The 23,905-nt window shown below is 45.3% G+C and overlaps 1 protein-coding gene across 1 annotated transcript in view; it reads left to right on the forward strand.

Moving 5' to 3' along the window:
- ABHD12 (abhydrolase domain containing 12, lysophospholipase) overlaps positions 1 to 23,905 on the forward strand; it is an 85,902-nt gene continuing 61,997 nt past the window's right edge. The window contains exon 1 of the mRNA XM_064275682.1: positions 1 to 206. Coding sequence (XP_064131752.1) covers positions 16 to 206 — 191 coding nt within the window. The 5' untranslated portion in view covers positions 1 to 15. The remainder of the gene's footprint in view (positions 207 to 23,905) is intronic.

A 23,905-nucleotide genomic window follows, 5' to 3' on the forward strand; every position in this document is an offset into this window, starting at 1 on the left:
CCTGTCGGCCGCGGCATGAGGAAGCGGGCCGGGCCCGTCGCCTTGGAGCATGAGCGCTCCGTCGCCGCGGGGTCGTCCTCCTCAGCCTCCGCCCCCGCGGCGCTGGACGCCGACTGCCGCCTGAAGCAGAACCTGCGTCTGCCGGGCGCGGGGGCGGCCGAGCCGCGGTGCGCGGCCGACGCGGGCATGAAGCGGGCTCTGGGCAGGTGAGGCGCTGCGCAGGGCGGGGCGGGGCCCCACCTGGCCGGCAGGTAGCTCCCGAGCCCTCCCCCGGCTGCCTGCCCGCCGGAGCGCCCCGCGCCTGGGCCCTTTCCCCGGTGTCCTCCCCGACCCGTCTCCGGGCGCCTTCTTCCCCCGGCCGGCAAGGGCGGCCCCGAGGCCTCCGAGTTACCTGCCGAGAGCCGCGCTCCGCATCGACCCCGGTGCCCCGCGGCCCTCGGTCCCTGCGCGCCCGCTCTCCGCGGCGAGCCCGCGGGGGCCCCTTCGGCGGCGGGGTCGGAGCGGCCGGGAAGTGACGACCCTGCGCGGGAGGGGAAGGGAGGGCCGGGGGCGAGGCGCGGAGGGGCTGGGGACCCCGAGTGCTGGAGCGCGTCTGCGCCTCGTCCTCTGCTCGGGACCCAAGCCGGGGGTCGGCCGGCGCCCCCCTAACCGGACCCAAGCCGGGGGTCAACCGGCGCCCCTCTAACCGGACCCAAGCCGGGGGTCGGCCGGCGCCCCCTTAGCCCGATTCCTCTAACCGGACCCAAGCCGGGGGTCAACCGGCGCCCCTCTAACCGGACCCAAGCCGGGGGTCAGCCGGGGCCCCTCTAACCGGACCCAAGCCGGGGGTCGGCCGGCGCCCCTCTAACCGGACCCAAGCCGGGGGTCAGCCGGGGCCCCTCTAACCGGACCCAAGCCGGGGGTCGGCCGGCGCCCCCTTAGCCCGATCCCTCTAACCGGACCCAAGCCGGGGGTCGGCCGGCGCCCCCTTAGCCCGATTCCTCTAACCGGACCCAAGCTGGGGGTCAGCCGGCGCCCCCCTAACCGGACCCAAGCCGGGGATCGGCCGGCGCCCCCCTAACGGATCCCTCTAACCGGACCCAAGCTGGGGGTCAACCGGGGCCCCCTAACCGGACCCAAGCCGGGGGTCGGCCGGCGCCCCCTTAGCCCGATTCCTCTAACCGGACCCAAGCTGGGGGTCGGCCGGCGCCCCCTTAGCCCGATTCCTCTAACCGGACCCAAGCCGGGGGCCAGCCGGGGCCCCTCTAACCGGACCCAAGCTGGGGGTCAGCCGGCGCCCCCCTAACCGGACCCAAGCCGGGGATCGGCCGGCGTCCCCCTAACGGATCCCTCTAACCGGACCCAAGCCAGGGGTCAGCCGGGGCCCCTCTAACCGGACCCAAGCCGGGGGTCGGCCGGCGCCCCCTTAGCCCGATCCCTCTAACCGGACCCAAGCCGGGGGTCGGCCGGCGCCCCCTTAGCCCGATTCCTCTAACCGGACCCAAGCTGGGGGTCAGCCGGCGCCCCCCTAACCGGACCCAAGCCGGGGATCGGCCGGCGCCCCCCTAACGGATCCCTCTAACCGGACCCAAGCTGGGGGTCAACCGGCGCCCCCTAACCGGACCCAAGCCGGGGGTCAGCCGGGGCCCCTCTAACCGGACCCAAGCCGGGGGTCGGCCGGCGCCCCCTTAGCCCGATTCCTCTAACCGGACCCAAGCTGGGGGTCGGCCGGCGCCCCCTTAGCCCGATTCCTCTAACCGGACCCAAGCCGGGGGTCAGCCGGCGCCCCCCTAACGGATCCCTCTAACCGGACGCAAGCCGGGGGTCAGCCGGCGCCCCTCTAACCGGACCCAAGCCGGGGGTCAGCCGGCGCCCCTCTAACCGGACCCAAGCCGGGGGTCAGCCGGCGCCCCTCTAACCGGACCCAAGCCGGGGGTCAGCCGGCGCCCCCCTAACGGATCCCTCTAACCGGACCCAAGCCGGGGGTCAGCCGGCGCCCCCCTAACCGGACCCAAGCCGGGGGTCAGCCGGCGCCCCTCTAACCGGACCCAAGCCGGGTGTCAACCGGCGCCCCTCTAACCGGACCCAAGCCGGGGGTCAGCCGGCGCCCCCCTAACCGGACCCAAGCCGGGGGTCAGCCGGCGCCCCTCTAACCGGACCCCCCTACCCGGATTGCGTGTGCGGAAGCTCCCCAGGGCCCCGATTCTCACTTCGGCGATCCTTGTCCTCTCCGGGTGACTAGCTGTCAGGAATGGCATTCGTTGTTCGGAAATGCCGGACCTTTGGGGAGCGGTTAAGTGGCCCGCGGCGCCCAGGGAAAGGTGGGGTGTACGGCATCTGCAGCTGTTGGAGGGAAACCTGTCGTGTGATGTGCAGGGGGCTGCTGGCCCTTAAAGGCAGCCCCGATGAGTGAGGCCCGCCAAGAAGGGACCCACCAGAGTCTTGGAGCCCTTCGGTCGTTTGCCTTTTCCCACTGGGATGAATGAATTTATGTAACGCTGGCTTCGAAATTGAAATAGGAGCATACTTCACAGGGTCAAATTTCTCTCCTCGCTTACTGGTCTTTTAATTACTTGGCTGTTTGTAGAATGTATCATTTATGGCAATTTTGGAGCCTTGATGTTTCTTGGTGTTGTTTGAAGAAGTTAGTGTGTAGTGTTAACAGGTCTTGTGGCAAAGGCATTTCTGTTGAGGTCAACTAGAATGCCTTTAATTGACATTGGCCACTTCACTATAAAATATTTATCCAAATAGCCCCTAAAGAAGACCAGAATTTCAACTGCATTGCTTAAAAGATCTTGAAATTAAACTATAGAACCCTCCAAATTGATGACTCAGTTCTGCCAGAAGGACAGGACTATGTGTGTGTGTGTAAAATGACTTAGCAACTGGTCAATATCTTTTGTAAAACTAATTTGTATTCTTTGCTGTGGAAATGTTTATGTGCATTAAAAACTCATAATTTAGCTTTAATGCACTTTTGTTAACAGGTTTGGCATAGCCCTTCGATAAAATTAGAAATCCATCCATTGAAGAAATCAAATTGTTGTGCACAGAAAGGTTTGGGGGAAACAATGCTGAACTAGCACTTTCTTGTATTAAAAGCATCTGATTAATTTCAATTTTCATGTGAGGAGTCAAAGAGAGAGATTTAAGTGGTGCCCATACCTATCCTTTGGATGAACAAAAGGCTGTTAGGGGAATGAAAAGAAAAACAAAGGAAAGGCCAAATTTGTTTCTTATTCCTGGTTTCCTTTCCTACTGCCTGGAACATTCTCTCCAGCATTCTCATGCTTTATCTTCTTCATTCAGGCCTCTGCTCATCCGTCTCCTCCAAGAGATCTTCTGGGACCAGTCTTCCAAAATAGCCTTCTCCTTCCTCTCAACCCCTTTGTTCTGTTAACTTTTTTCTTCATTGCACTTATCACTGACCCAATATTATAATTACATGTGCATTTGTTGACTTGTTTTATTGACCATCTCTTTCTGCACTGAAGGGGAAGCTCCATGAGGGCAGGAACATTGTTTTCTCTTTTTTCAAAGGTTTCTTTTTTCTGAATTTTGTATATTTTGTTATTGTTGTTGAGAATATACACAGCAGAACATACCAATTCCACAGTTTCTACATGTACAATTTAGTAACACTGATTACATTCAGCCATTCTCACCCTCCTTTTCTGAGCTGTTCCTCCCTCATTAACATAAACTCACTGCGCACTAAGGTTCCTATCTAATCTTTCAAGTTGCTATTATCAATTTTTTTTCCCAATTAAAAAAAATTTCATTTTGCTCAAAAATATCACAAAGAAGTTAAAGCTCCACCACCCCTGCCTCTTGTCCCTTTCTAAAGTGGTCCGTTGTTAGGGGCTGTCGAGTTGGTTCTGACTCTCAGCAACCCCATGTGACAGAGTAGAAGTGCCCCATAGGGTTCCCTAGGCTACAGTCTTATGGGGTACGGGGCTCTGGAGTGCAATGGTTAAGCACTCTGCTAACTGAAAGGTTGATGGTTTCTAACCCACCCCGCAGCAGGAACATTGTTTCCTTAACCATCCTATTTTCAGTGCCTGGCACATGGTGGGTAGCAGAAAATACTTGTTGGATGAATATCTGTAGCTATCCTGAAAGTGGAATTGCTGGACCAAGGGGTGTATGTATTATAACTTTGAAAGATAAAGTCAAATCACCCTCAAAAGAAGTTGTACTAATTTGTATTCCCACCAACAATGTAAGGTGTCTTCACACACGCACACACGCACACACGCACACACACACACTCTCAACCAGCACTGTACATTACCAGATATTTTGATCTTTGCCTGTCTGGTGAAAAATGGCATCTGGTTTGTAGCTTTAATTTGCATCTCTTAATTGTTGTTGTTAGTGACCTTACAGGATAGAGTAGAGCTGCCCCCGTAGTATTTTCTAGGCTGTAATCTTTATGGCAGCAGACAGCCATAGCTTTTCTCCTTCAGAGATGCTGGTGGGTTCCAACCACTGACCTTTCGGGTTAGCAGCCAAGCAGTTAACCTTTGAGCCACCAGAGCTCCTGTCTTAATTATTAGGCAGCATTTTTTGGTGTGTTTTTATAAGCTTATTGCTTTTTATAGTTATTATGTCTTTTATGCCCCTTTGTGTTTTGGTCCAAAGGAGCCCTGGTGGCACAGTGGTTAAGGGCTTGGCCACTAACCAAAAGGTCGACAGTTCGAATCCACCAGCTGCTCCTTGCAAACCCTATGGGTTTTGTTTTAGTCCTTGCACATTTTTTAAAACTTTTCATTGTGGATATTTTCAAATGTATAAACGTAAGGAAAATAATATAATGAACTCCCGTGTATCCATTGCTTAGTTTCAACAGATACCAATATTTTGCCAATCTGAAGCAACTATCCCTCATCCCATCCATTTTTTTGTAGGGTAGAGGACTGGAGTATTTTAAAACAAATCATTGTATGCATAAATACTGCACTGTGTATCTCCAACAAATTAGGACTTTTCAAAATGTACATAACCCCAGTGATATCATATTTATCAAGATTAACAGTAATTTATTGTTACATGCTATCCAGTCCACATACAGATTTCCTCAATTGTCTCAGAAATGTCTTCTCGCAGTTGGTTTGTTTGGAAACCCTGCACGTTTCTTAAAAGTTTATTCGTGGTTATTTTATCTTTTTTGTTACCGAAAATTGAATCCTTTCTTATACTACGTATTCTTCTTAGTTGTATTGTTAATTTTGTAACCAGCACCTTATTTATGCTATTGTTTCTAATAGTTTTTCTGGTGAATTTTCTTGGATTTTCCAGGTACGTTATCATGTCAGCTGCAAATAAGAAGTTTGTCCCTTGGTTTCCGATTTTTATATCTCATTTCTTTCTCCTTTCCAAGTGCATTGTATTTTAAGAGCAAAGTTCTTATCCCCAGCTTTCATGAGAACGCTTGTAGTGTTTTTGTCATTAAGTGCCATGCTGATTATTTTACTAACGGGCGTGTTGCTGATGTTCTGGGGTTTTTAAAATAAAAAAATGGTTGTTGAATTTTATCAAATGCCATTTTAGCATCTGTGTAACGATCGTATAGATTTTCTCCCTTGATCTGCTAATGTGCTGAGTTATAGAAATATATTTTCTATTATTGAATCATCATAGTAGTCTTGAGGTGAACTCTGTTGTGTAACCAGATTCTATTTAGTATTATTTTATTTAGAAGTTTTGTGTCATTATTTGTGAGACTTCTGTAATTTTCTTTAATTCTATCTTTGCCAAGTTGTAATAATGTATTCTATATCTTTATATTCTTATACTTTCTTTTCTCTACTTGCGACAGCTTGAATACTTTTTAAATTATTAGTTTCTTTGAATTTTGGTAGAATTCACCTGTAAACCTTCTAAGCCTAGTGCTTTTTTAAAGAAGATAGCACTTTGGTAACTTTCAGTTTTTTCTAAGCCGTTGGCCTGTTTAGATATACTGTCTCTTTCTGGGTTCAGTTTTGATAATTTATGTATTCATAGACAATCATGCGTTTTATCTGGTTTTTCCCTAGATAAAACCTGGGAGGTGGAGAGAACATGGTGCACCTGAAGGGGGCAGCAGCCACCATGCCCTGTGCTGTTGCTGTCTGGCAGGCGTGTAGACCTAGGGTGGTCAGATCTTCCAGTCTTTCCAGGTTTTTTGTTTTGTTTGGTTTGGTGATATCTTTTTTTTTTTTTTTTTTTAACGTTGGCACCTAATTCAGATGAAAACAGCAACCTTAGAGGTCTTCAAAAAACACACAACACAACCATTTTTTTTTTCCCCTGGACTAAAGGGTCATGGTGTAAAGGTAAATGTCTGTCTAATTTATACATCAATTTTGAGCTCCTTGAGAGGAAGAACTAGATATTAATTCTCCTTTGCACAACGTTTTGTACCAGGAGGTACTTCGTAAATGAGGGATTTTGTGGGCCGTTCTTTTGCTTTATAGTAATCCTGGAGTTCTTGGCATAAGTAATCTAATTCGGACCCTGAGAAGGCAGTAGTGAGATGTACAAGGCCTGTGTGTTTCAGTCGACTAGTCTTTATTTTCCTACTCCCCACTCATCTGGCCATTTCTCCTTCCAAGCAGAGTGAACGACCAGGTATACTGCTCGAAGCTCTGCCCGTTGGGAGGATTTCCCTTCACAGCTCTCCTTCAGGGAGATCCCAGAAAGGGGCTGTAGTGCTGCTGCTGTCCACTTTCAAATGGTACCTGCATATGGTGCAGAACCATCTGTAAACCAGGCACAAGTTTTCTCTTCCTCAGTCAGCTGTTATAAGGAACTCCCATGAGTCCATAGGTGAATATTGGGAGATGGAAGGCACTGTGACAGGATTGGAGGCCATGGGCTTTTGGGCCACTTACTCATGTAACTTACTTGTGCCTTCAGATCCTGCTCGGGCCCGATCTCGTATATACCACTTACATTTAATGATGGAGTGCTGCTGTGCATGTCCAACTTTATGACTCTGAGTCAGATAACACCCAATTCATGATGGGCAGCTCAGGCCACATGGTAACTTGGCAACCCATGGTTAAATATTCAGTTTCTACTAAGGCCCAGAACAAGCCAAAAGCTGTTTCTCAAAAGGAGGATGGCAGGGCTTTGCTCCGAAAACCTACGGGCGACCTCACAAAGGAGGATTTTAACAATCAAGTGGATGGGAGGACACGGTCTGTGTAAACCAGTCAGCCTCTTTACCCAGCCACTCCCACCATTGCTCAATGGGCTCATGAACAAAGTGACCATGGTGGCAGGGATGGAGGTTATGCATGGGCTCAGCAACGTGGACTTCCACTCACCAAGGCCAATTTGCTACAGCCACTGCTGAGTGCCCAGTCTGCCAGCAGCAGAGACCAACACTGAGTCTCCGATACGGCACTATCCCTTGAGGTGATCAGCCAGCAGCCTGGTGGCAAGTTGATTACATCGGACCACTTCTGTCATGAAAAGGCAGTAGTTTGCTCTTACTGGAATAGACACTTACTCTGGATATGGATTTGCCTTGTCTGCACGCAATGCTTCTGCAAAACTACCATCCGTGAACTTAGAGAATGATTTATCCCCTGTCATGGTATTCCACACAGCATCGCCTCAGATCAGGGAACTCACTTCACAGCAATTGAAGTGTGGTGGTGGGCCCATGCACATGGAATTCAGCAGTCTTACATGTCCCCCAACATCCTGAAGCAGCTGGTTTTATAGAACGAGAGAATGACTTTCTAGAGACAGAATTACAGGACCAGCTAGGTGGCAGTACCTTGCAGGTTTGGGGGCAGTGTTCCCCAGGAGGCTGTATGTGCTCTAAACCAGAATCCAGTATATTGTGCTATTTCTCCCATAGCCAGGATTCATGGGTCCAGGAGTCAAGGGGTGGAAATGGCAGTGACACCACTCACTATTACCCCTAATGACTCATTTGCAAAATTTTTGCTTCCTGTCCCCGCAACCCTATGCTTTGTGGGTCTAGAGATCGTAGTTCCAAAGGAAGGACTGTTTGTACCAGGAGACACAACACAATTCCATTGAACTGGAAGTTAAGAAAGGCACTTGTACACTTTGGGCTCCTTATGCCTCTGGATCAACAGACAAAGAAGGAAGTTACCATATTGGCTGGTGTGATGGATCCTGATTACCAAGAGGAAATCAGATTAATATTACATAATGGAAGTAGAGTGCAGCTGGAATGCAGGGGATCCCTTAGGATGTTTCTTCATACTACCATGCCCTGTGATTAAAGTCACTAAAAAACTACAGCAACCCAATTCCAACATGACTAGCAATGGCCCAGACCCTTCAGGAATGAAGGTTTGGGTTATCCCACCAGGCAAAGAACAACAACCAGCGGAGGCGCTTGCTGAGGACAGAGGGAATATGGAATGGGTGGTGGAAGAAGGTACTTCTAAATATGGGTTACACCACATGACCGGTTGCAGAAATGAGGACTGTAATTGTTATGAGTGTTTCTACCTTGTATGTGTTCATCAGATATTTTCATTTGCTTATAAAATGTAAGATGTTAACAGGGCTAGTGCATTTTCACTTATACATGTGTTGTCTGTATTAGGTGCAAGTATGATATTGTAATTGTCTTTGTTCAGAGATTATATATGGTTTAAGAAGATGTGTACAGGTGCCAAGTTGACAAGGGGTAGACTGTGATGGTTAAGGCTGTGTGTCACCTTGGCTGGGCCATGATTCTCAGTGGTTTGGCAGTTATGATGTAGTTTGGCTGTTGTGTGATGTTGTGATCAGTTCCATGAAGAGATTTGATAAATAATGTGATCACCTCCACGGTGACATGTGCTGTGAGTAGCCAGTCAGTTGAAAGGGAGTTTCCTTGGATGTGTGGCCTGCCTCGAATACAATTGAACATTCTGGCAAGGCTCGGGCTTTGCCTGCACTGGTTCCTGCAACTGGCTCCTCTTCATCTGACTTCTGGTTCTTGAAACTTGAGCTAACAGCTTACCTGAGGTCTTTCCTGCCAATCTGGGGATTCGTTGATCCTCACAGCCTGTGAGCAAGAGTCCTGCTATCTGACCTGCCAATCTTAAGTTCACCAGCTCCTGCAGCTACGTGTATCAGGAGAAGCCTCTATTCTGACCCACTGACTTGGGACGTTCCAGCCTCTACAACTGTGTGAGCCATTTCCTTGACATTAATTTCTATGTATATTTATATGCTTTACTGCTTTTGCTTCTCTGGAGATCCCAGCCCAAGACACTGTGAAATCTAGGCTACAAGTTATCTGTTTCCAAAGTACAGTGGTGAAACAGACACAGGGTAGACATTTGCATTACAAATGGGAGAAACTGGAGGGAAAGGTTTACTGGTGGAGTGAGGTGCTTCCAGGTACTTATCAGTAGAGCTAAAGAGCTTTGCAGCACTTGCATGAGCAGGGCAGAGGCTGGGCTGAGGGGCCAAGGGCCAGAGAGAGGCCTGCCTGAGGACACGGCTGAGAAGAGGCTATCCTAATCAACATGGACCTTCCTCCAGAGCTGACTGAGAGAGAATGCTTTCCCTGTGAGCTGGCGCTCTGAATTCAGATGTCTAGCTTTCTAAACTGTGAGAAAATAAATTTGTTTGTTGAAGCCGTCTGCTTGTGGTATTCCTCCTATAGCACCACTAGGTAATTAAGAGAAACTTAGTCCCAGAGGGACCTCAGTACCATCAAGACAAAAGAGCCAGGAGTAGAGTACGTCCTTTGGACCCAGGGTCCTGTGCCGAAAACCTCCTAGACCCAGGAGAAGATTGTTACCAAGACACACGGAGATCTCCGGGGAAAGCCAGGGCCACAGGTGTTGAAAGGAGACAAGGACCTTCCCCCAGAACTGACGGAGAGAGAAAGCCTTCCTCTGGAGCTGGCGCCCTGAATTCGGACTTCAAGCCTCCTAAACTGTGAGGGTAAATTTCAGTTTGTTAAAGTCATCCATTTGTAGTGTTTCTATTAGAGTAGCAAATTCTTATTATTTAGTGCTGGTGTAACAGAAATACTATAAATAGGTGGTTTTAACAAACAAAATTTACTTTCTGATAGTTTAGGAGGATAGAAGTCTGAGTTCAGAGTGCCAGTTATAAGGGAAGGCTTTCTCTCTCTGTCAGCTCTGAGGGAAGGTCCTTTTCCCTTCAGAACTTCTCCTCCTGGGCAGTCTTCATATGGCTTGGCATCTCTCTTCCTGCATCTCTTACAACTAATCTGTATTAGAGCATGTAGAGAGGGATAGATTGACTTGCAGGACAGCATTTGTTGAGTGATCTCTCTGGACTCATTGCAAGATTGGGACCCAGTGTTCCAAGGCTAAGTGGAGTGGTTACCTTCAGATAGGAAGGAGGGCAAGAATACGGTGAAAAGTGCGGTAGGCTGTTAGATTTGGTTATAGCAGCATGTGGAAGTTCTCTTCTAGGTGCTTCTGTTTTCTCTATGAAATAAGCAACAGGGGCATCAGCTGAGTGTGAATAAAAAGGAGAAAATGCTGGAGATTTTTCCTGGTCAATTCTCCACCTGGACCCACTCTTAGCTTTCTTTTCTTGACTTAACCCAGATTTTCCAGGTAGCTAGCTATCAGATTTGCTTAATTCTCATTAATGTGAAAATTATGCTAATTAACAAGGATTCTTCCTGCTGACGTGTAATGTTTTGAAATTGCTGACAACAGTGTTTTCCATGGGAAATCATTTCAGCCGTGACTTGCTGTGTGTCGGAGAAGCCATACATGCTCTATACAGCTGAGTGATGTCTCCTTCTAGGAACCATGAGTGGGAGAGCATCCACCGCCACAGGGTCCTGCGTACACCACAGCATGGGGAGTGTGAGCACTGGGTTTGAGGTGGAAATGGAATGCTGAGCACATAAATGGGTTTGAGGTGGAAATGAAACACTGAGCACATAAACGGTGACCAAATTAGAATGATTATATGGGTCCTACGCTAATAACACAAATTGCTATTTCTTAATTGTTAAATAGAAGTTTTCTTGAGGTGGGACTTGTGGACTTTAGTCATTTATCATGTATGATTGATTTATCCGATGTGGAGAATTCCTGAGAAGGAAAAAAGAGTGTGGATGATGTCAGTGTGAGGAGAGATTTAGTCTAGGACTCTTCCGATTGTGAAGATGAAGGCAGAGAAGAAATGTCATTAAAGAAATAAAAACTCAGAAATGCTAGAATTTAGGATTTGCTCTTGAAGCTTGATAGAAGTTACCTTGAGCTTTAGAATAAATATCAGATTGCTCGGCTCTTCATGCAGAGTATATGTGTATTGTCTGAACTGTTCATAATAAGATAGTGTCTTAGTTGCCTAGTGCTGCCGTAACAGAAATGTCACAAGTGGGTGGCTTTAAAGAAAAGAAAGTTATTTTCTCACAGTTCAGGAGGGTACTACCTCTAGGGGAAGGCTCTCTCTGTCAGCTCGGGGGAAGATCCTTGTCTTTTCCAGCTTCTGTAGCCACAGTGTTCCTTGGTTTCTTGAAGATCTTCATATGGCATCTGTCTTCCTCTCCTTCGTGCTTGATTCTGTGTCTTGTCTGCTTTTTTTGTAACTCAGAAGTGATTGGCTTTAGGGCACGCCCTAAGCTGACCTGGAGAAAGATGTTGCAGTCTGCTTCCGTAAAGATTTACAGCCTCGGAAACCCTGTGGGTCGGCTCTACTGTGTCCCGTAGAGTTGCTGTGAGTCGGAATCTACTCGATGGCAGTGGGTGGGTGGTGGGTGGGTAGTAGAGACAAGATACAGGGATGGGTGGAGGTGATTATCCTGATCTCACGTGCCTCGTATCTTAAAGACTGCTTTGTTGCTGTGATGTTTTCTGTGCAGATTTATCTTCAGAGTAGCTCATCTCTTGGGCTCTCACATCAAGGACAGGATGTAATGCAAAATGCATCTCTGGCCAACCAAACTGCCTACAGATATAAGAAAAGAAATGCTCAGTTTGGGGTCATAGGACACTTTGGCCAGGTACATCATGGAAGACCTACGGAAAGGAAAACAATAAGACTGTCATTTTAAGACATTTGATATTTGGCTTAGAGTACCAATGTAGGCCAGGGCCTCAAGAAGAAACATGAAGATTGGGACTGGGGTGGGATTTCCAGGTGTGAGGTCACCAGAGAGATGGCAATCACTACGTGAAAGGCAGCCTTTGAGGGTCTCATCTTTCTCTCCCTCTGTTCTTTCAAAACAGTTTTATTTTTCATTCTGATTACAAAAGTAATAAAGAGAAAATGCTAATCTCCTGTTAATAGTGAGACATATTGAGAGTATTGCTTGCACATGCTTGTTCTTTCATTCATTTCACAAATATGATGAAAATAAAATGTTGCGCAAGAATGGGACAAGCACCGACTCCTACGGAGCTTACAGTAGCATGAAGGAGAAAGACAGCAAATAAGGTAGCTCATAAATATACAGTAAAAATTCAAGGGGCAGTAAAGTGCTGTGAAGGAAAATAAAGCGGAGACTTCTGATCAATACGGCACCTTAAGGACACACACCATAATGACCCCCTGACAACAACGACTTGGGAGAGACCAAGTAAAATAGACACAAATACTACCTTGGATCCCAGAGCATCATACAGAGAGTTGAAGAAAGAGACTGAGCACCAACTGGAAGGAGAGGCAGAACGAGACCAGCAGGAAAACAGAAACTTGCAGATCAATGGCACCCTGCTCGCTGGCGCAGAGCAGCATGGTTATTTTGGGATGGCACCGGACAAAAACCCAGACTGAGGAACCCAGGAAAGCAACAGCAAAGAGAACACATTTGGTGGCAGACATTCTGTGCAGGCAACCCCAGAAAGAAATGACAAAGTGGGCAGGACGCAGCCAGGGACAGAGCACCCCTGGGGGGAAGTGCAGAAGAAGTATAGCTTTTAAATCAGAAAACCACGGGGAAGTGCCTCTAGAGTAAGCAAGACAGACTGAGCCCTCTGAGCTTTAGGGAAGGAGAAAGTGTGGACAGGGAGTGCACAATTGTGGGGAAGACACAGAAGGGCGGGTAAGAGCTCCAGTCCTAGGTATTAGTGCAGGGACTGCTTGTCAGTGGATGCACCTGGCTGCTTATATGAAGCCACCCAGTGAAAAGTCAGCCTACAGAGTAACAACTAGAGGTCCCCCCCAAACAGGCCTGTGTAAGCAGTCACCCCGGCCTGCCATCTGCATTAGCATGTGCCCTGAAGCACAGACAGGCAGAGCCAATGTGTTCAAGCCTGGACCTGCCCGCTATCCCCATTCTGAGGTACGAGAGGCCTTAGTTGATGCAGGCAAGCCCGGCCACACATACCACCCCCTTTCTGAGGTGCAGGTGGCTTCACCTGCATGCCCAAGCCCAGCGCTGCTCACCCCATCCCAGAGGAGCAGGCCACTCACACTTACTTGTACAAGTCTGACCATGCCCACCACCCCCTCCCTGAGACACAGGAAGCCTACACTGACATGCGCAAGCCTGGCCACAATCGCCACCCGCTCCCTGAGGTGCAGGTGCTTTGTCTGCTTGCCAAAGCCCGGCCCCACCCACCACCCCCTCCCTAAGGTTTAGGAAACTCACAGTTCCATGCACAGGCTTGGCCCAGCCACCTGGTGACCAGTGACCTGTGTATCCTCAGCCCAACCACCCAGCAGCCTGCGGTGTGCACACATGTAGCCTAACCCGGTGACTTGTGAGAACACTCCCTGCACCCACATCTCAGTGGCTGGCTGGACAGACACAGCAGCTCATCAGCAATGCTGGTCACATCCTGACAGGCACCATCTGCACCTCTGCCAAACGATGAGCAGGAGATCCTAGTGCCCACGTCCAATGTCTGCCTGGCTTGAACATCACATATTCCACACCTAAACAGTTCCTGCAGGCTGTCTTCGCTTGTACTGAAACCCCTTGATGCCACACCACGTACTGAGATGCCAGTTCATGCACACAGAGTGGGGTCCGTTTGGGTAGCACTCCCTCACAGTGGATGCGAAGACGTCCTGCGCTGACCTCCAGAGAGCGCACTAACTGCTAGCACCAACCTAGAAGGACCCCACAGCCCCAAAAGGGCTGTGGAGGGATCCTGACCACCCAACACTTGTCACCCAATATCAGGGAAAGAACCTGCTCTCCCATCCACACTCAACCTGGTAAGAGAAAACGTATGAGCCTAATTTTACAGAGGACTTGCACACGGGTGAGACCCACCATACACACTGATAAGAGGAAATCATGCTCAACTAAGAGATACCACCAAAGTCACTCGTAGACCAAACCACAAGAAAAGATTATGTATATACATACATATGTATAAATGAAAAAGACGTTCTAAAGAGAAACAGAAAAAACAAAGCTCCAGATACATCAAAACAAAACAAATCAGCACAAAACAAGCATACATACAATCAGTAAAGAAATATGTAGATAAATAACGCCTTAATGCCTCGGATACTGCAGACAATAACAAATCACATGAAGAAACAAGGATGACTCAAACAAGTGAGCAAAACAAAGGGGCAGAAAACCTTCCTGAGGAAGAAATGGTTGTACAACCACCTAATAAGGAATCCAAAAGACATATATAGGGTCCTCAAAGAGATCAAGGAGAACACAGACAAAACCCTAGAAGAATTCAGGAAAACAGTATAAGAACAAAATGACAGCATAAATAGACAATTAGAAACTGTACAAAAACAGCAACTAGAAATCCAGAAGACTGACAGTATCGTAAATAGGTAACTCAATGGAAGAACATAGAAGTGAATCAGTGGAAGAAAGAATCAGAAATAGAGGACATGTCCCTGACCTTAATACTAATTTGTTTGAGGAACCGTCAGAAAAAAAGAACGAAGAAAGCCTCGGAGTTATGTGGGACACTATCAAAAGGCATAATTACATGTAATAGGAATTCAGAGGAGGATGGGGAAAAGCACAGAGAGAAACTTTGAAGACTTACTGACAGAAAACTTCCCTAGTACCATGAAAACTGACAGAAAACTTTCCTAGTACCATGAAAGATGAGAAGGTTTCCATGCAAAAAGCTCAACAAACCCCGTACAGGATAGACCCCAAAAGAAAGTCACCAAAACATATCATATTTAAATTTTTCAAAACCAAAGACAAAGAATTCCAAGAGTAGCTCAAGAAAAATTAAATATCATCTCTAAAGGGGCACCAAGTGCTGATACCTTGGCAGAAACCACACAGGCAAAAAGGTAAGGGGACGACACATATAAAACTCAGAAAAGAATTGCCAAGCAAGAATCATATACCCAGCAAAATTGTCGTTCAGATATGATAACAAAACTGGGACGTTCCCAGAAAAGCAGAAATTAATAGAATTTGTAAAAAAACAGACCAGCCTTACAAGAAATAATCAAAAGAATCCTTCGGACAGAGAACCATGCCATAAGACAACAACCTAAGATTAAGACGCGTGACAGCATCACCCATACACCAACTCAGATAATTCACAAAAATAACGCTGCAAAACTGAAAACAGGAAACCAGAGATGTCAGTTTGCCAATGACGATAACTTCAAAACCAAAGGGGGAGATAAATGATGTAGTTGTAGAACTTCCATATGGAGAGGAAGTCAAGGTGATAACCACAATATAACCAAAACAAAAACCAAACCCAGTGCCATCGAATCGATCCCGACTCATAGTGACCCTATAGGACAGAGTAGAACTGCCCCAAGGAGTGCCTGGTGGATTTGAACTGCCAACCCTTTGGTTAGCAGCCGTAGCACTTAACCACTACGCCACCAGGGTTTCCCATGATATAACAGACTGTTTTAAACTTGAGAGGATAAAGGTAAATTTCAGAATAATCACAAAGAAAATAAATGACCAAAATAAAGAAGAAAATAAAGACTCAGTAAACACAAAATCAGCAACAAAAGACTGCGAAAAGAAAATTCACAAAAAGAATTTGGCACAGAAAATTAAGCAGAACAAAGAAACCACTAACACGCACATACACAAAAACCACAAACAAAAAAGGAAAACTATAACAAGATGGCAGGAGTAAATCCCTACCTATTGAAAATCACACTGAATGTAAGTGAATTAAATGCACCAGTCAAGAGACAGAGAATGGCAGAATGGATAAGAAAAACTTGACCAATCAATATGTTGCCTGCAAGAGACACACATTAGACACAAAGACATAAATAGATTGCAAATCAAAGGATGGAAAAAATATATCAAGTAAACAGTAATCAAAAGAGATCAGGATTAGCTATAATAATCTCTGATAAAGTAGACTTTAAGTCAAAATCCATTATAAGAGACAAAGAAGGGCATTATATACTGATTAAAGAGCCAATTCACCAAGAGAACATAACTGTAATAATTATTTACACACCCAGTGACAGAGCTCCAAAATACATGAAACAAACTAACAGAATTAGAAGGAGAAATAGTCAGTTCTACAATAACAGGAGACTAATACACCACATTGGACAGAACAACTAGAAACTCAACAGATGCAGAATATCTAAATAATACAATCAACCAACTTCTCCAGGTATGGACCATTAACTTGAAATTTGTCCCCCAAAATGGAGGGTGCCAAGAGACCAAAGAAAGAGGCGGACAGCTCCAGTGTGGCAGCAAAGGAGTATATTAGGGAGACATACCTATGAGCCCCCACACATCAGCCAGCATGTCACGTAATCACATTTTGCAAGACCAACGACTTCTTCATTGCAAATACCTTTTTTCACCAACATAAACGGCAACTATACACATGGACCTCACCAGATGGAATACACAGGAATCAAATCGACTACATCTGTGGAGAAAGACCATGGAAAAGCTCAATGTCATCAGTCAGAACAAGGCCAGGGGCTGCCTGTGGATAAGACCATCAGTTACTCATATGCAAGTTCAAGTTGAAACTGAAGAAAATTAGAACAAGTCTGCGAGACCCAAAATATGACCTTGAGTATATCCCGCCTGAATTTAGAGACCATCTCAAGAATAGATTTGATGCATTGAACACTAATGACCGAAGACCAGACGAGTTGTAGAATGACATCAAGGACATTCTATGTGAAGAAAGCAAGAGGTCATTAAAAAGACAGGAGAGAAAGAAAATACCTAAATGGATGTCAGAAGAGACTCTGAAACTTGCTCTTGAACGTCGTAGCTAAAGCAAAAGGAAAAAATGGTGAAGTAAAAGAGCCGAACAGAAGATTTCAAAGGGCGGCTCAAGAAGAGAAATAAAGTATTGTGAAGATGTCCAAAGAGCTGGAGATAGAAAATCAAAAGGGAAGAACACACTCAGTATTTCTCAAGCTGAAAGAACTGAAGAAAAAATTCAAGCCTCCAGTTGTAATAGTGAAAGATTCTACCGGGAAAATATTAAACGATGCAAGAAACATTAAAAGAAAATGGAAGGAATACATAAGAGTTGACGTTTAACTATCTCAGGAGGTAACATATGATCAGGAACCAATGGTACTGAAGGGAGAAGTCCAAGCTGCTCCGAAGGCATTGGCAAAAAAACGGTGCTCTGAGAATTGACGGAATACCAGTTGAGAAATTTCAACAGATGGATGCAGCACTGAAAGTGCTCACTCATCTACGCCAAGAAATATGGAAGACAGCTACCTGGCTAGCTGAGTGGAAGAGATCCATATTTATGCCTATCACCAAGAAAGGCGATCCAACCAAATGCATAAATTATCAAACAATATCATTAATATCACGTGCAAACAAAATTTTGCTGAAGATCATCCAAAAGCGGCTTCAGCAATTATCGACAGGGAACTGCCAGAAATTCAAGCTGGGCTTAGAAGAGGATGTGGAACCAGGGATATCATTCTTGATGTCAGATGGATCCTGGCTGAAAGCAGAGAATACCAGAAAGATGTTTACCTGTGTTTTATTGACTATGCTAAGGCATTCGGCTGTGTGGATCATAACAAATTATGCATAACATTGCAGGGAATGGGAGTTCTCGAACACTTAATTGTGCTCATGTGGAATCTGTACATGGATCAAAAGGCAGTCGTTCGAACAGAACAAGGAGATACCGCATGGTTTAATGTCAGGAAAGGTGTGTCTCAGGGTTGTATTCTTTCATCATACCTATTCGGTCTGTGTGCTGAGCAGATAATCCAAGAAGCTGGACTATATGAAGAAGAACAGGGCATCAGGATTGGAGGAAGACTCATTAACAGCCTGCGTTATGCAGATGACACAACCTAGCTTGCTGAAAGTGAAGAAGACTCGAAGTACTTACTGACGAAGATCAAAGACCACAGTGTTCAGTATGGATTACACCTCAACATAAAACAAATATCTCCAAACCGGGCCAGTAAACAACATCATGATAAACAGAGAAAAGACTGAGGTTGTCAAGGATTTCATTTTACTTGGATCAACAATCAACACCTATGGAAGCAGCAGTCAAGAAATCAAAAGATGCACTGCTTTGGGCAGATCTGCTGCAAAGACTTTTTTTATCATGTTGGAAAGCAAAGATGTCACCTTGAGGCTTGTTTTATGACCTAGTATACCGTCTTGGTGTTTTCATTTGCCTCATATTCATGCAAAAGCTAGACAATGTATAAGCAAGATGGAAGAATTGATGCCTTTGAATTTTGGGGCTGGTGAAGAATATCGAATATACCTTGGACTGCCAAAAGAATGAACAAATCTCTCTTGGGAGAGGTACAGCCAGAATGCTGCTTAGAAGCAAGCATGGTGAGACTTAAGTCTCACATACTTTGAACACATTATGTTATCAGGAGGGATCACTCTCTGGAGGAGGGTGTCATGCATGGTAAAGTAGAGGGTGAGCGCAAAAAAGATGAAGACCCGCAACGAGGTGGATTGACACAGTGGCTGCAACGGTGGGCTCAAGCACAGCAACAATTGTGATGAGGATGGCATAGGGCATAGGGCCGCTATGAGTCAGAACAGACTCAATGTCACCTAACAACAACGACAACAACAGCAACGTACGTATGAGCCTGTGATCCCTGGTAGCCAAAGGACCAAAGCAGATCTCCACATCTTGCAGTGGGAGGACAGAAGTTTTATAATGGTGGTGGACAATAATGCCTACATACCAGGGGCTTACATAAAAATTCAAACTAGTGAACTAGCATACCACGTATGGGTGCCCATGTTGAACATGGCAAAGCCTGTCTCCCCTTCAGTCCACCCCCTGAAGCCAGCTTTTACAGTCCGGGACATTTTCTCTCTTCTGCTGCTTCCCCTCTCGTGCTGTAGTATGAGAGACTCATTCTTTCCTTGCCTGGAACAGATGTAGAAATGGGGTCGGCCAGGTGCCGTATGGCACCCACACATTTGCAAGAGACAGGGAAAGTTGCTATGTGCCCAGAATAGAGGGAATGCTTTGCTGTTAAGGGGAAGGAACTGGGAGAGAGAAGGCAACTCAATTCCCAGCCTCCTTATCAGAGAATGCTCTGGGCCCATGGCCTTTACTAGGCAGCCTGGATGGGAGGCATAGAGGCAGACCATTTTTCCAACACATTCCACCTCACAGATTAAAATAGAACATATCACCCAACAGCAGCACAGTACATATTTTTCTCCAGGGCACATAGATTGTTCTCCAGAATAGACTGTATGTTAGGCCATAAAACAAGCCTCAATAAATTAAAAAAACATTGAAATAATACAAAGCGTCTGCTCTGATCATAACACTACAAAGCTAGAAATCAATAACTTGGAAGAACAAGGAGAAAAATGAAATACATGGAAACCGAATAACACCTTAGTTGAAAACCTTTGGGTAATAGAATAAATATAAAATGAAATAAAAAAATTCTTAGAGTCAAATGAGAATGAAAACACAATATGCCAAAACCTATGGGATACAGCAAAAGCAGTGCTCAGAAGAGAATTTATAGCAATAAATGTGTGCATCAAAAAAGAAGGACCAAAATCAGTAGCTTAACCCTACAACTTGAACAAATAGAAAAGGAGCAGCAAAAGAAGTCCACATTCACCAATAAAAAAGAAGTAATAAAGATCAGAGCAGAAATAAATGAAATAGAAAACAAAAGCATTTGAAAGAATTAACAAGACTAGAAGTGAGTTCTTGGAGAAGATCAATAAAACTGACAAATACACTGACCAAATTGACCAAGGGAAAAAAAGGGAAGATAACAAATAACCAAAATGAGAAATGAGATGGATGACATTATAACAGAACCAACTAAGAGAAAAAGAAGCATAACAGAATGTTATGAAAAATTGTACTCCTACAAATTTGAAAACATAGAAGAAATGGACAAATTTCTAGAAACACACTACGTACCTAAACTAATACAAATAGAGGTAGAAAATTTGAGCAGACTCATAACTAAAAAAGAAATCGAAGATGTCTTAAAAAAAAAAAAACCTCCCAACAAAAACAAAGCCCTGTCCACATAGCTTAACTGGAGAATTCTACCAAATATTCAGAGAAGAGTTGACACCAGTTCTACTCAAACTATTCTTGAACATAAAAAAGGGACAAATACTTCCTAACTCAATCTTTAAAGCCAGCAAAACCTGATACCCAAAAAAAAAAAAATTTTATTTATTTATTTTTAGGCCAAAAACCAAACTTGTTGCTGCGAGTTGATTCTTACTCATAGTGACCCTGTAGGACAGAGTAGAACTGTCCTGTAGTGTTTCCAAGGAGCATCTGGTGGTTTTGAACTGCTGACCTTTTGGTTAACAGCCAAGCTCATAACCACTACACCACCAAAAAGAAAATTACAGACTAATTTTTTTTATACCTCATGAATCATGATGCAAAAATTCTCAATAAAATCCTAGCCAACAGTGTTCAACAGCATATCACAAAAATAATAAATACATCATGAACAAATGGGAGGGATTCATACAAGTGATGCAAGAATGGTTCAACAATAGAAAATCAACCGATATAATTTACCACATAAATATAATAGAGAAAAAATAATCAAAGCATCTCAATACAGAAAAGACATTTGATAAAATCCAATGCCCTTTCCTGGTTAAAAAAAAAAAAAACTCAGCAAAATAGGAGTAGAAGGGAAATTCCTCAACATAATTAATGGTGTATATGCAAAATGAACAGCCAACATTATTCCTAAGAAAGATTGAGAGCATTCCTCTTGAGATCGGGAATGAGACAAAGATGCCCTTTATCACCGCTCTTAAATTCGATATTGTAGTGAAAGTTCTAACCAGAGCAATAAGGCAAGAAAGGGAAATAAAGAATATCCAAATTGGAAAGGAAAAAGTAAAACTATCCTTATACACAGATGACGTGTTCTTTTACATAGAAAATCCCAGAGACTCCACAAGAAAGTTACTGGAACTAATAGAAGGATTCAGCAGAGTGTCAGGGTACAAGATCAACACACAAAAATCAGTTGTGTTCCACTACACTAACAAGGAAGACTCTGAAAAGGAAATCAAGAAATCAGTACCATTTACAGTAGACCCCCAATGGGAAGACAGTTAAGGTGTGGAGAAGAGAAAATGAAACTGAAATATGTGGTTTTGGAAAAAGGGGACAAATGGGAGAATGAGAAACCTTTGGTTTCTGGATGGGATAAAAAAAAAAAAGTGGATTGAAGCAGCTGTTATGTTGCAATCAGTTACATAAGACAAAAGCTATTCATGGGATTTAGGAGGGATGGCTGTAACTCCTGAGGAATTGGCTAATTGGATGCTTGTGGGAATACAGAGTGATAAGTGCCAGACATAAAATTTCTTCTTTTCTGTTACCCGTAATAGCCACAATTGCAAGGAAAAAGAGTGTAGGGGCTGATTTTAGCACTGAACCAAGCCAAGATCCAGTGTAGTCAGAGCTATGACCACTAGCCTCAGGGCTGACCCAGAAAGGAAGAATTAGCCTGGAACAACAGGAAGTTCCCCTTTGATAACTGGTCACCAAGAAAGTAGGGAGGGAAATGGGCAAAACCAAGAAACTTTAGAAACCGGGGGTACAGTGTAAAGGAGTTGTTTCAGTTTGTAGATTGGTATCATCAGCTTCCTGAGCAACTGTTACTAAAATGAATTGTGAAAGTGACTAGTTTAGGGGCAACGTCCTTAGTTTTGAATGCTGCAGAATGGAAGAGGATGTTTGGGTTGATGCAAGACCCACAACTCACTATGAAGCAGTCACGAATGATTATACTAGATCCATTTACACAGCAGGTTAACCCAGAGGGGATGTCCAACTTGGTGGATGGATAAAATTTGTAGCACTCCCCCTCTGAATACCCAGTGGAATACTCCAGAAGAAGCAGCTGATGTGCTGCTTATGCAAGCCATGCTAGAATAGCTTTAATAGTGACGATGATATTCATCCAGTGACTACGTCCCTTACGCAGGGAGTCCTTTCTACGTGGGCACCACATGTAACCTTGCTACTGCAAAACAAAGCAACAATCTGAGAAGCCTTATCGGATCTATTGGCACATCTTCCCCAAATGGGCCTCACAGATGCAAGAAACATAAGGGTGATTCATAGGACAGAGATTTTTACATGGAATGGAATGAGTATATCAGAGATTGATGGAGTTGAGACAAAGGTTCTAAGGCAGCACTATAGGAGGTTTGGAGAACCAACGGAAATTCCTGCTGGGCCCCCAACATTAAAGAGGCCTAAACAAGTCCATCCTGTTCACCCCAGTCAGGAGATATTTAATTATGGGAATTCCCACCTGGGACCATTTGAAGCAGAGACTCAGCTAATTGATCAAGATAAGGATTGACAAGGGGGCTAGGATCTTCAGGGGACCCAAGGCCGTATGCGCATGTGTGGGTAAAATGGCCTGGGGTGGGGAAGAGACCTTCTGGGGGCTCCTGGACACAAGAGCTCCATTACTGTAATCCCACTTCTGACACCAACTATAAAAACGGCACGGGAGCGGCATCAGACCTCTTCTAACTTCACAAGGGGGAAGGAGACTCAGGATCAACAACAGCCCAAGGCTGATTACTATGAGGTGGGAGTCAGACATGCCTCCTCTCTCTGCCATTTTTACCAGTTCTGACACGAACAGCCCCTCCCAAGACACTCTACATCTCTGCTGGGTTCAATAGTTTATTGCAGTGGGCATGCAAAACTCACAGACCATACTCACAATTATAGGGTTTATTAGGGAAGTAACAGGTTACAATTCAGACTCAGGAACACTCAGGATACAGTTCTTCCATCAGGACAGCCTCTTCCCAAGAGTGCTTGCAGGCACATTTCTCCCTGGCCCTTGGCTTCTACCCAGAGGCACTCAGGTTTCTTTATTGGCTGGGAAGCCCACCATACTGTCTCCTGCTGCTGGGTCTTTCCTAATACTGCTTCTCCCTGTCTTAAAGGTTACAACTTGCTCTCTTTCTCTCTCCTGGTCCCAGGAGCCTCCCAGTGCAGGGATCCTGGGTCCAAAGGATGTGCTGGCTCGTGGCCGTTCTTCCCTGGTGGTTGTGGGATTCTCTCTCTTTCCTGCCTCTGGAATGGCTCATGTCAAGCCCAGTGGGATGGCAAAACTGACCAATCCCCTTCCAATCACTAGCTGCACAGTCCCACCCAATCACCTGGGTGGGAGTTACAGGATCATGGCTAGAAAGGCCACACAAAATAAATTGCACCACATATAAAATGCCTAGGATTAAATGTAACCAGTGATGTAAAAGACTTACACAAGGAAAACTATAAAACACTAATGCAAAAAACTAAGAGATCTATGTAAATGAAAGGACATTTCGTGTTCATAGTTTGGAAGACTTAACACTGTGAAAATGTCAGTACTACCAAAAGCAAACTATAGATATAATGCAGTCATGATGCATATCCCAACAACATTCTTTAATGAAATAGAAAAACTGATTTCCAACTTTCTATGGAAAGGAAAAAGGCCTCGAATAGCTAAAGCAGTATTGAAGAAGAACAAAGTAGGAGGGTTCACACTTCATCGTGTCAAAACT

Source organism: Loxodonta africana, chromosome 24 (assembly GCF_030014295.1).
Source record: "Loxodonta africana isolate mLoxAfr1 chromosome 24, mLoxAfr1.hap2, whole genome shotgun sequence".
Classification (NCBI taxonomy): domain Eukaryota; kingdom Metazoa; phylum Chordata; class Mammalia; order Proboscidea; family Elephantidae; genus Loxodonta; species Loxodonta africana.